Source organism: Cynocephalus volans, chromosome 8 (assembly GCF_027409185.1).
Source record: "Cynocephalus volans isolate mCynVol1 chromosome 8, mCynVol1.pri, whole genome shotgun sequence".
NCBI classification, from domain to species: Eukaryota; Metazoa; Chordata; class Mammalia; order Dermoptera; family Cynocephalidae; genus Cynocephalus; species Cynocephalus volans.
Genome location: NC_084467.1, coordinates 68,427,171 through 68,440,808, shown reverse-complemented (window position 1 = coordinate 68,440,808; position 13,638 = coordinate 68,427,171). Strand labels below are relative to the sequence as shown.

At 34.5% G+C, this 13,638-nt stretch overlaps 1 protein-coding gene across 1 annotated transcript; it reads right to left on the bottom strand.

The window, feature by feature from the left end:
* Positions 1-203: 203 nt before the first annotated feature.
* On the bottom strand, positions 204-12,687 carry IFI44 (interferon induced protein 44). Its single transcript, XM_063105779.1, has 7 exons — positions 12,228-12,687; positions 8,461-8,497; positions 7,595-7,790; positions 7,291-7,440; positions 3,344-3,515; positions 2,180-2,280; positions 204-494 (listed from the first exon to the last, which is right to left on the bottom strand). The coding sequence occupies exons 1-7, from the start codon at positions 12,685-12,687 to the stop codon at positions 204-206; spliced, it is 1,407 nt and encodes a 468-aa protein (XP_062961849.1).
* Positions 12,688-13,638: the final 951 nt, after the last annotated feature.

The window sequence follows — 13,638 nt, the reverse complement described above, 5'->3', positions numbered from 1 at the left end:
CATTCTGAGAGAAGAGTCCAGAGACATCACTTGGGATGTTCAAACAGCGGGAAAGACACAGGTGGATTATTTCAAAAATTTCATCTTAAAACAAAGGGGGAAAGAAGTAGTGCAGAGCCTCTAAGATATACTCTAGGAGGGAAAAAAAAACCGAAGGAAACGTGAGGGGGGGTAGGATTCAGCCAGTGGGTTAAAGGACAGGACTAATCACTGGGCAACCATCCACAAGGACACAGAGAACTGCTAGGTATCCAGTAGGTCCAGGCAGGAAGCAGCCAAGTAGCTGACACATTCAAGCTTCTATACCAACCGCATCTACCTGTTTCCTCAGGAGGCAAATCCTCTAAGAAGTCATCTGCAGCCCGCAGCATCTGATTCAGTGCAGAGAGGATGAGAACGTCCTTTACAGGGTCCAGCTCCCACTCTGAGGTATAATTGCTGACCACCAACACGTCAGAAAGAGCAAATCCAAGTTCTCTTTGAACTGCCTCTAGCTTTAGTAGAGAAATTAAAACCCAAAATCTCAAAACAGTGGAAAATATTATTTTGGATCAATACGAATGAAGAAAGCAATAACAAAATTAAGAGCTTGGAAAGTTGGAAAAAATGGAGATCTTCCCCATTAAGTACTTTCTTGAAGAATTTCACATACCGAGTTCTAATATCAGTGCTAATCTTTATTTAGAATACACCTAATAGATTTAATATGAATTAGAAACAAAATATAACTAATAGTTCTATGGAAACTACTATGAAATTGAGGTGTTTTTTTAACACACACTAGAGTCCATAATTCTCCTGTTTCCTTTGAAAAGTTATTCTCAGGATAACTCAATTTTATCAGACTAGTTTAATGTTTAATTCTTGCTTAGACTAGCTTATCTCTGATGTCAGAATGCCTGGGGCTGGAATATGGCTCTGTCACTTCTTAGCACTGTCAATAAACATTGGCAAATGCTTTACTTCATGGGCTTTTGTTTTTTCATCTGTAAAATGTGGTGATAACAGTATCAATCTCATAGGGTTATTAGAAGGACTGAATAAGAAAATCTTTCACATACTGAGTGCTCAACAAATATTAGCTATCATCATATTCTCTCAACTGGTGTTGCTACCTCCAGATTCGTTTTGACTCCAATCTCTTCTGCACATAGTAGCTGATTAATTTGGGGGAAGCTCAACTTTGATCATTGCTAATCTTTCAAAAAAATGCTATGATTCCTCATAATGCACCTGATTAAGCAAAATCAACCTCATAAAAATGTTTATTTCTCATTTTCTCTCCCCCAACAGGGACCCAGCCCTCCACTAAACTGAAAAAGTCCACACTTATCATATATGCTGCCTTTCCCTCCACTGATATATTGTCTTACACTGTCCCCACGGCCTCAATTTTTATCCCCCTTTTGTTTCTGCACTTCCTAAAATACTGCTCCTCCTTGAAAGTCATTTCTCTCTGCCACCTCATTAATGAAATCTTCCCCCATCCCCTTAACATAGTATTTTCCTCCTCTAAACTTTCAAAACACTTTATTTTTAGTCATTTCATCATATTTATCATACTCAATCATATCATATTAACATAGTATTAATTACCAAATTCTTTTTGGCTTTTGGTTAAAGAATACAACATTAAATGGGCACCCAAAGAGACTAAAATCAAGTACTTTAGAAATAAAAACAGAAGGTAAAATTAAGGTGAAAGGAGTGAAGATCAGAAGATGCTGACAAGTCCTATTAAACTTTTTCCAAAATCTGTCTCTGTCACATACACACTCATGTTCTCAAGTTAGATCCAGATTTTGTAACAAGGAACTTTATTTTTTTCACAAATACAGAACATAAATCTAATAGAAATTATGACTGTTTTTCACAATTAATGACTAAATCCTGCTCTTCCTAGTTCTTTGCAGATATATTTTAAAAGGCCAAATATTTGTTGAATAGAACCTAATTGAATTAGATTATAATGAATAAAATTATCTGTGTCAATGTAAAGATAAATATATGTTTAATTTTTAAAACTTGGGAAATGAGCCCTAACTATTCAAACAATTTTTTAATTTTTCTTAAACTCAGTAGGTATCTATTTTTATTTTTATTTTTATACACAGTAATATCAAGTGATTATAGCAACACACCCCAGAAAATGTATTTACAAAAAGCATCCTTCATTTACCTTGGACTTCACAGGCACACATCTGTATATGTCTATAAGGTCACTTTTCGTAATCAGGTCCATGCAATCCACATGAGTGAGCAAAGCCACATGAACCACACCTATGCCAAACAGACACATATGATTTTTATCATTTCAGACAGCATGAGCGTTGAGTTAATCAATTATCAATTATGCAATAGGCTATCTATAGAGCAATTTTAGATTCTGGAAATTCTCCTACTCCCAAAACTCTCCAAAAAGTCACCTTGGACAATTCATTAGTACCTGGAATTTCTATGACTTGGGAAGTCACCTTCATTTCCTTCTGTGGTGAACAATGAGATTTCAAATGAAACCACCTCTTGGAAGAGGTAACTGAAATCTATGTTACAATATTGCTGAATGATTTCATAGCCAGTCCAAACAGTTGTGTTTTTTTGGAGACTAGAGAAAAAACCAAGGGCTCTAATAAACAAGGTGACGAAGAAGACGCCTCAAAGAGACAGAATGTGTCAGCACATCACAAATAAACTGCTCCTACTTACAGTGTTAGCAAGCCCCTCCCTGCATACCACCTTTGTAAGGTTTTAAATTTCAGTGAGTAGATAAGTCAATCACTCTCTTCTTCTAACTTAATCAAGGTTGTGATAAACGGGCTCTTTCCCACTCAAAATGGATGAGCCCAAGAAAAGCTAGAGTGGGGCACCCTAATTCCCTGATCCTATTTACCTTCTCCAAACCCTTTATGCTACCTCTCCCCACCAAACATTTTACTTTCCTCCTTCTTACTGAAATGTTCCTTTCCACTTTCTAATCATTAAGGGTCCAAGGGAAATCTATGACTCTTGGTCAGTAAATGCATGCCAGGATATAAGCATAGCAGGTAGTTAGGATTGTACTACTCTTCATATATACATTAATTTGTTTAATCCTTGTAAAAAAAGAATCTCTGAGGCAAGTGTTATTATTATACTGATTTTATTGATTAGGAAATTGAGGCACAGAAAGTTTGCCATTTGCACAAGGTCTTACAGCTAGTGAGTGCTCAATTGGATTGAACCATGCCGGTAGGCTTGGGAAGATTCAAATATGCAATAACTGAAGTTCCACCTCTTGTCCAAAAACCATTCCATGTTATAGTCTAGTCAATTACCCTTAGTAACAAAGTGGAATGAGACTCACCACACTTTATCACCTCCCTTCGAACACTTTTGATCTTTGCTATCATCTCATCAGAGAGGTGTTCAACAGAGTTGGCATCAAATACAAATGCCACACAATGGATTCTATCCTTCAGCAGTGGGGCATTGATAAAGTTATGATGACTTGATGAGATTGGTTTCATGGAATTAAACTGGAAGGTAGACATAAAGAGATATATTAGTTCAACAAATCTTTGTGAGCACATGCTATATACCAGGCACTGTACAAGTGAACAAAACAGACAGGTCTCTGATAATATGAAACCAACAAGCTGGAAAAGAAGACAGTCATTGTGCAAGTAATTAGCAATCCTTTCACCTAGTCAGATAAGGCTTCTGTGAGGAAGGGGCATGTCATCTGAGAGCTAAAAATAGGGAGAGAGATTCTGATAAAGGGGATAAGGGGAAGGCAGAAAGTGTTCTAGGTCAAAGAAGAAATGTGGGCAAAAGTTGGAGGATTCAGAAAGAAAGCTGGTGCCATCAGACAGAGCACGAAAAAGGAAAGTGGTTCAAAGTGAGAAGACTTTATCTTGAACCAGCAATTCCTCTGCTGGGAATCTGTCTCACAGACATACTGGCAAAAATACAAAATCACGTATGCAGAAGGCTATTAACTGCAGGACTATTTGTAGCAGCAAAAGTTTGATCTATCAATAAAATATAGTATTCTACCCTTCTCTAAGAAAGGGGAATCCATAAACCTATACATGTTTTCTTATATATTAAACGGCAAGCAAACCATAAATTTCATATGGTTACTTAAAAGATGAGGGGAGGAATTTATTCGAGGAGGCAGAGAAGAAAGATAATTCTTTGAATATACCTTCTTTTGTAGATTTGACTTTAAAGCCAGATAACTGACAAACATAAAAAAAAAATTTTTAATCAATCCCCAAATTAAATTAAACAAGGAAAATTTGCATCCATTTGGGGTCATAACTACACAGAGGAACTATTTCTGATTAACTTTAAAAATCAATACTTTGTATACCCCTATGAGGACACTAAATGCGTTTCCAGTTTTTATTGTGATTATATTAAATGATACTAAATATCATTGTGATTAGATTGTCCATGATACTGATAGAGTTTTTATTCTAATACTATTGTGAATATTATGTGAGATAAAGCAAATGAGTTGTGACATGATATTCTGTCATTTCTGGTGCCCTCAAGAATGGGAATTCTCAGTTTGAGATAAGCAGATACAAATGTAAGATAAAAGAGATTAAGTAAAAACTCTCTAGTCCTGAGTTTTAAGGAGAAGTTTCTGTTATAATGTATTTTATCATGAAAATGTATATTTCTTAACTCTCTGTACTGAAAAGGGCAAGAAACTATAACCAATTAAGTAGTAATATTAGGACAGTTTTGATGCCCACGACCAGGACTTACAGGAGAAATAAGTGATTCAAAATCTGGGGCAGGAAATACGCAATACACAAGATGTGGCTGAGATATCTAGGCATACCAGAAATCAAGGAAAGACTTTTAGGTTCATGTCAAAAGGACTCAGGATTCAAATTGCAGAGGCTCCCACTGGTCCAAGAAGGTACATTTGGCATCTGTATGAGAAAAACTACAATGGACTGAAACTCACAAAATATGTTCAATTCATATTGAGATTATAATGATAATTAAATAATAACTGTTCACAACTGGCAAATACTAAGGAAACAACTTATTATTTCAAAAGCTTGTAAAAAGGAGGAAAAAATTAAGCATATATCCTGCTTTTCCATTGTAAGCTGTACCACTAGGTAATCAAATATTGAATGAGTAAAAGTTTCTCTTTTATATGTGAAATGATAAAGGAATGATATAAATAGAATATCACTATTTTTACAACTTAATAAATAAATGGGTCTAGGCATTGAGCCCATAATTGTGCACCACCTCATGGAAAAACATACCACTATCTATGAGGTACAGTCAGAATCAAAACATGCCTCTAGATTCAACTACCAATTTCCAGGATAAATAGAAAACAGAGGACCATGTAAAACTACACTGAGGAATGCCAAGAGCAGAATTCAGGCTACAAAGAAGTGCGCAAAACAAACTAGATTTCTTAAAAAACAAACTGCAGAAAATAACAAAAAGATTAAAAAAAGAATGCACAGGTTAAAAGAGGCTAGATAGACTTATTTGTATTATTTTTCAAACAAACTATTTAAAAATACCAGTACTTAAAAGGCAATTAGAAATTTGAACACATTTGATAAGATAAGAAAATTGTAAATTTCAGGTATGATGCGGGCATTATGGCTATGTTTAAGGAAAGATACACATGTTCCTATGTATATATTAATATGCATATAAATGTATTTTCAATTATGAATGAAATGTTATAATTTCTTGAATTTGCTTCACAATAATACAAGAGACGAGAAGATAAGTAGATATAGATGAAAGACTGGCTGTGAGTAACAAATTTTTGAAGCTGACATATGGAATTCATTAAACTATGTTGTCTACTTTTGCGTAGGCTTAAAATTCTCTATAACGGAAAAAGTTTTTTTAAAGAAAGAATATTTAAAGCAAAACAAAAGATTATTTAAAAATAAACTCAGCAGCACCTACAAGATACCTTTATACTAAAGAATGCAAGAAACTTGCATGAATAGAAATATAAAACATGCTGTGTTTTTGAATAAACACACTGTATGTTTAAAGCTGTAAATCAACTTTCAATATGATATGTTAAAATAATTTCAATCAAAACAACAATAAATCAAACACAAACAATCAAACATAACATAAACAGCTCACTTAGGAAAGTATACGTGTGAGAATTGTCAAGAAAAACAAATATGAGAAATGCATAGTGAATGTGACTTGTCCAGTGACTTATCAAGACATAATTGATTGCTATGGTAGCTAAAACAACTAAACAATATGGAAATTTAAATCATATAATGGATTAGATAAATAAGTTTACAGAACTAACTAGAGAGTACAGAAACTGATCCTGTATTTGGTAGGAAAAAAATGCAAAAGGCATTCAGTGAAAGATGTTGGCACAATTGACTATCCATTTGGACCAAGGTAAAGTAATGGTTAATACAAGATTTAGATGTTTATAAAAAGGACTAGAAACTTTTTTTAAAAGACAGACAAATGATTCTTTGGATCTCCTCCTTCCTTTTGGCTGAACACTAACAGAGCTCAGTGTGAACGTCTTGAAAGTGTAAGAATGAAATCCACATGTCTTAGGTGGAGCTGCTATAACAAATTACCATGGACTGGGTGACTTAAACAACAGACATTTATTTCTCACAGTTCTAGGGGTTGGGAAGTCCAAGATCAAGAGGTGAGTAGATTTGGTGTCTGGTGAGAGCCTTCTTCCTGGTTTGCAGATAGCCATCTTCTATTCTCACGTGGTGAAGAGAGAGATCACTTCTCTCATGTCTCTTCTTAAAAGGGGCACTAATCTCATGACCTAATTACCTTTCAGAGGATTAATTACCATTGAGGATTAAGGCTTCAACATAAGAATTTTGGGGACATACAAACATTCAGTTCACAGCACCTGATGCTGAGAGTCTCAGAAACTCAGAAGGATCTCTGAAATTAATAACCTCAGAGAGCTGCCACACTGAGCCCCGACTGCCTGCCTTCAGACTTCCTTCTACATAAGAAAAATTATCCGTGTAGGTAGATTCCTATTTCACGTAACCAAAAGCAATTGAAGATAGAATAGTATTCATAGCTGTTATGATTGCTATGACAGAAGAGTCCTTTGAATGTTTGTATTCTTTGTGGGAAAAAAAAATCAAAAGGGACAAAGGACCCTGAACAAATATAGTTGAAGAAGATAAATTCTGATGCAGTAAACTAGACTAGAGTCTGATGTTGTAGATAGTAGGCAAAAAATAAGAATTTTAAAAATCAATTTTAATTCCTCCATGATTAGCCAAATCTTACCTGGTATCTGTCAGGAATGTGGCCTTTTATGATGTAGAATATGTCTTCCATGCACAGGCCTTCATCTTCCTCACTCAGCCCCAGGCAGTCACACAAAATAAATGGCAGGGAGCTGCCATCTTTCCCATCCTTAATGGAATATGTCCTGTACTGCAGAGGGTAGAAAAAAAAACTTTATGCATTTTTTTTAAATTGGAAGTTGAGAAGAAGTGTACATGTAATTAAGTTGATCAGCAAAAGCCTTTCCAAATATAATTAATTTGAAAAAAGAATCAAAGGTTGAGTGACCTAAAATGTTACTTACCTTCTTAGATATCCCAGTTGTATCAGAGCCCACCAAAGCCTGATGTGTTACATGGCCTCGGAAAATAGACTTCACTGAGTTGAAAAAGCTAGACTTCCCAGCTCCAGTTGGACCCACAAACAGAATTCTTATTTGTTGAACCAGGTCTCCATATGGTTTATAAGTTCTTATGGTAGATAATAAGGTCATCTTGAGACTGTATAGACATGACGATTTTTAGCAGTTGACTGAGGTTAGGGTGCAAGACCATACCATAAATTTTCCTAGAATTCTTTTTTTTCGTATGTATTATTATTACGGATTGGCAACTTGCCTTCTTGTATAAATAGACATGAGACTACCCTACCTCAAATCCTACTCTAAAAGAAGGAAAAGCAAAAATAACAGACATAAAACTTTAAAAACCTTAAGCTACTAGACCACGAAAATGTAGGAATAAATAACAGCTATGTTAAACATGAAGATTAATTATTCAACAATAAGCTTCAAAAATCACAATATAATATGTTGCTTTTGAAGTTTAGGAAAGTAGATCATTTCTAACATGTTCTTGAGGTTCATGGTAAGTATTCCTCACCGGCCAACAACTCCTTGCACTGCAATTTTCTAAAGTAGTTGAAATTTGAACTGCAAGAATTCTAAGCAAAATGCAGACCTTAGAAATTTCTTCCCTATACTGTGTTCTTTTTGTTTTAACAATACTCTCATCAAATTGTTTTATGATTATAGATATAGTTACAGTTTGTTCCTGATAATCCACAAGTTTTCTGTGATGAATTATGTTACCAATTTTATTCATAGAATCTATCATAAAATAAGTCAAAGACAATGAACACAGTAAGAGAATGTTAAAAACATTGACTTACTTAGTGACCTCTGCTATCCTTCTTTGGTCCAATAAATCTAGGGAAGTAATCAAAGAATAATGTAGATTAGAAGTTGTTGAATGACTGATTGACTGAATGAATGTCATTGAATTCACTAGGGACAAATACATAAAAGCCTTTCCATGAGAACAGTATAGTATAGTGAAAAGCAGGTGGAGAAATTTCTGGCAAATCTCATTAACATCATCTCATTTGAAGAGGCTAGAGCTAGAGTCAAGGTAGACACTGCAAAACTGTAGTGTCAGCAGTTCAATTGATTTTATTCCTGGCTCCAGAAGAGAAGGTAGGATTCATGCCTAGCCAGTCAGAGCACAGAGAATGGTTCAGGGCTGGGCCAAGGACTAACTCCAACCACTGAGACTCAGGCCCAGAATTTTTTTGGTTCTTGGAAAGCGACACTCTTTTATGATGGATTTAAAACTGAAAAGATCAGAATTAGCAATGCTGGCAATTCTCTAAACTGCAAAAGAAGAACATCATATAAATCATTTATAAATATGGCCATGTGTATGGTAACAAAATAAATCTCATTAAATTACCAAAAGTAGAAATCATGAAGACTTCATTTAATGACTACGATATAATAAAACTAGAAAATTACAAGTATAAACAAACAGAAAATTAACCTTGTAGGATTTTTAAAAGCACTCTCTTAACTTTAATATCCAAAAGGAAATTAAAAACCACAATTATAAAGATGTAGAAAAAATATATAGACATTTCATGTCGACTTTGTGATAAAAGCACATTCCATTAATGACAAGAAAGAAGAAGAGTTTTGAAAAGTGAAAATAGAAACAAAAGAACAAAGAAAGAAATCTTAGAAATATTAACATAATTTATAAAAATATAAAGATAAATTTTAAAACTTGAAAAAGGATAAATTAATATAGTAATTGATTATTTTCAAATGTAAAATAAACTGCTATCCAGTGTAATCAAAGAAAGCCAAATTCACTAAATGTCATACCACCACTCACATATCACAGTGCCTAATATCTTTAAGGCGATGGGCTGGCTGGTTAGTTCAGTTGGTTAGAGTGCAGCCTTATAACACCAAGGTCACAGGTTCAGATCCCCTTACCAGCCAGCCACCAAAATAAATAAATAAATAAAACTGATAACAAAGTGTTGGAGAAGATTCGGAGTGATGGAAACTCATATGCTACTTGTGGTGAGAGAAACTGGTACAATGATGTTGGAAAATTTTATCAGTATCCACTAAAGCTGAACATACACATACCCTATAACCTAGCAATTTCATTCTTAGATTCTTCAAAAAATATGTATATGGGTGAACCAAAAAACATGCATAAGAATGTTTATAACAGTATTGTTTGTATTATTATTATTATTTGTAATAGCCCCAAACTGGAAAATCCAAATGTCCACCAAGAGTGATTGGATTTAAAAAAAAAAAAAAAAAAAAAAAAAAACTGATGGATTCATCACAATGGAATACTGTCTGAAAATGAAAAGGAACATATGATTGCTACCTACAATAACATGGATTAATCACTACAGAGGTTGGAGTTAAGGCAGACTGCAATACATTCACTTACTTTACTGGGGTACATTCTTAAGAAGGACAAGTGACCCAGTCTAATTTCCTTACAAATATGCTGATAATTTTATGTCCTGGTAAATAGACTACTGTTTCCTGTAAGGAAGAGTACTCATCTCTTGAATGCCCTTAACAGTATATCCATGGCTAAGAATTACTAACTTAGCCATGTAAATAAATAAATAAATCCAGATTCTGTGGATTTAGGAGGCATGCCTTCTGGGAAAATATCATTCAAGCTGGTATATAAATGTTCCATAACCTAACTACTCTCCAATATGCAAGATGGCCCATAAACCTCACTTAAAAACCCTGCCTGTTGTTCTTGTCCAGAAAGTGCATGTCCATTATGGAACAGAAGGATCTGGACAGCCACGCAGAATATCCCCATACTCTTTCTGCCTTCTCTGAGAATTCTTTTCAATTGCCTTTATCTTTGAAATTATTAATATAGTTTGATACCAGGTAAAATATCTGATTTGGGGGTGTCAGATGTTTAAATCCAATCCCCTATATTAGCTCAGTCTCACAAACATAATATTGAATGAAAGAGGGCAGACTATTTCATAGACATAATACTCAAAAATAGAAAATATCAATTAGTGTTGATATTCTGTTAAAGTTAACAGAATAGCAGTTAACTTTAGTTGGTAATAACTAGAAAGAGTCATAAAAGAGACTTCTGAAATGATGCTAATAATCTATTTCTTCATCTGAGTAGTTGTTACCTGAGGGTGTTCTATTCATAAAAGTTTGTCAGTTAATACACTTATTAACTGTGTACTTTTCTGTTAATGTTATATTTCAATAAAAAGTTTATTTAACTTACGTAAGATGGCCAACATCATGACATATCCAGGAAAATTTACTGGACTTCAACAATTTTTTTAAAAAAATATTTAAGGCAGCTAGTAAGAAAGCGCACATCCCTCAAAGGGAAACAACAAATGTAATAAATAAACCTGGTCTTAAGTTTTAGCAATATCAATACTGTGGAAACATTACAATATCCCCCAATATAAAATGTGATACAAGAATTCTGCACTCTGATAATCATTCAAGTATAAAGACCACAGACAATCAGTTTGGAACATACAAATACTCAGGAAATATTCCCAGGAGCCCTTCTTTTAAATGGGTAGATATAAACAAGAATTTCATAGAAGAAATGTAAATGGCCAAGGCACATACACGTGTTAATAATCAGGGATAAGCAAAAACAGAAATAAGAAGCCATTTTTTGACCATCAAATTGGCAAATACTCTGAAGTTTGATAATATCAAAGATTGGCAAAGATACAGGGAAATAAACTTTCAAAACACTGTTAAGACTGTTGGGGAAAGTATAGACAACTGAAGATTTTGTAAGGTATCTATTCAAATGTAAATACACATAATCCTTAAACAGCACTTCCAGAAAGTCACCAGAAAGAAGTATTTTTGTGCACAAAGTTACATGGATGAAGATATTACAGGAACATTGCTTACAATAGGAAAAATTAAAAACAACTTAAATGTCCTTTAGTAGAAAAACAAGTAAATTAATTACGGTCTTTTGATATAGTGAAAACGGCAGCATAGACACAACCTAAATGTCCATCAGTGAGTGAATGGATTTAAAAAATGGGATATATACATACAATGGGGTATTATTCGGTCTTAAAAAAAGAAGGTAATTCTGTGATTTGTATGAACCTGGAAGATATTATGCTGAGTGAAATAATGAGACATAGAAGAACAAATACTACATTATCCCACTTACATGAGGAATCTAAAATAGTCACATTCATAAAAACAAAGAGTTAGAATGTTGGTTGCCAGGGACTGTGGGGAAGGGGAAAGGGAGAGATGTTGGTCAAAGGGTGTAAAATTATAGTTATGCAAGATGATTAAGTCCTAGATATCTACAGTACAGCATAGTGCCTATAGTTAACAATTCTGTAGGGTATACTTAAAAAGTTGTTAAGAGGACAGATCTTATGTTAAGTGTTCTTAATACAAATATATATGTATTTGACCGTGGTTGTGTCTTAGCAAGCAATTTGTGGCCATGTTTCAGTGTGGGCCATCCAGAAATAAGGACAAGAGAAAAGGTCATTTTTCCTTAAAAAGATGGGTCAGCTCGAACCCACCAAACATGCAGAGGAAAGCTCTAGATAGGATTATCTCTAATTAAACCTACCTTCACATCGGAAAACTTCACATTCCTGAAAGGAAATCGTTTTTTGAGGTAGCGCAAGGTTATTCACTATATCCAAGTGCATATAAATCTCTTTTCTACGTAGATCTATCTGGATTTCACCATTGTAACCACACTGTAATTCTGAATTAGTGTCATAAAATAATGAAAATAGTACATATGGTCCTATCTTACACTCTGAAATCTCGGTTTCTTTAAGAGAGAAAAGGATGATGGAAGCATTTTTTCCTTTCTGGTAACTCTCTTGCACGTATGCTCCAATAATATTATCTTCACTATAAATCACTGCTATAGTAGGTCCTTGATGACAGCATTTCTTCAGCAAGTTTTGACCAGAGAATGTATGGACACTAGCCTTATAGAGAAGGCTAAACTGCTTTCCTCCAAGATAATTTTGCAGGATCTTTTCTTGCAACCATGTCAAACGAGTTGTCACTGCCATACTTCTCAATCTAGTCAAAAAACAAATACATTTTCTATTAAATATTGAAAAACAGACAATATGTACTGTCACAAAGCTTGCATTTATGCCTCTTATTTAATCTATGTAATACAAAAAATTAGTCAACACAAGGTAAACAGACAGCAAGAAAAATCATTAGCTAGATTTTCATTTTAACTATTTTTTTAATAAAAAAGAGAGAGAGAGAGAGAGACTCTTGTTTGCAAGTTGCTAGGAAAAGTGAAAAGCAGCAAGTCATTCACCTGTCTGTAGAATCGGTACAGGGGCTGGAGCTGAGTGTAGCTGCTCTGTCTAATAGCGAGCACACACAAATGGAAGCAGAAAATGCTTCCGCAGCCTTGCAACATCAGAGCCTCAGAGAAAGGAAACTGAAACTCAGTATGCCCAGCCCAGTTGGCCATGTGCCAGCTTCCCTTAGTGAAGGAGCATAAACCGATCCAGTTAATTTTAGACAGTAACATCATATAAAATATAGTACATAAAAATATGTATAAGTAATATTAGGAAAATCAAGGAATCAAGCCAGAGGAAAGAAAACACAAAAGCTCACTGACTTTTAAAAGAACTTTTTAAAAGAAAAACTCAACCATTTTCTGTATGTGAACATACAAAAAAGTGCTGTTCATTCTTCCTGCAGAAAACCTATCAAATTCATTCACTTATCTTGATCTCTGCTACCAATTTATTCTAAATTAACACATTTCCTTCTGTAGATTGTGGTAATAGCCTCCTGATTACTCCCTCTGCTTTTCTGCTTGCTCCCTCTCCAATTCATTCTCCTCACTACAGCAGGATCAACCAGCTTCATTTGTAAGATGTAAATCCAACCACATCGATGTCACACGAAAACCCCTTCTCTGACTTCACATTGCTGAGGGTCACAAATTTGTGTTCCATAGGCAGAACAGCAACCTGCAGATTTGTTTTGTA

What these genes read in the sequence shown, in the direction of transcription:
- IFI44 (XM_063105779.1), bottom strand. Translation starts at nt 12,687, where the DNA reads ATGGCAGTGACAACTCGTTTGACATGGTTGCAAGAAAAGATCCTGCAA. An exon ending in TGAAGTTTTCCGATGTGAAG is followed by an intron (nt 8,498 to 12,227) that starts GTAGGTTTAATT and finishes TTACTTCCCTAG; the next exon opens with ATTTATTGGACCAAAGAAGG. An exon ending in CAACTGGGATATCTAAGAAG is followed by an intron (nt 7,441 to 7,594) that starts GTAAGTAACATT and finishes TACCCTCTGCAG; the next exon opens with TACAGGACATATTCCATTAA.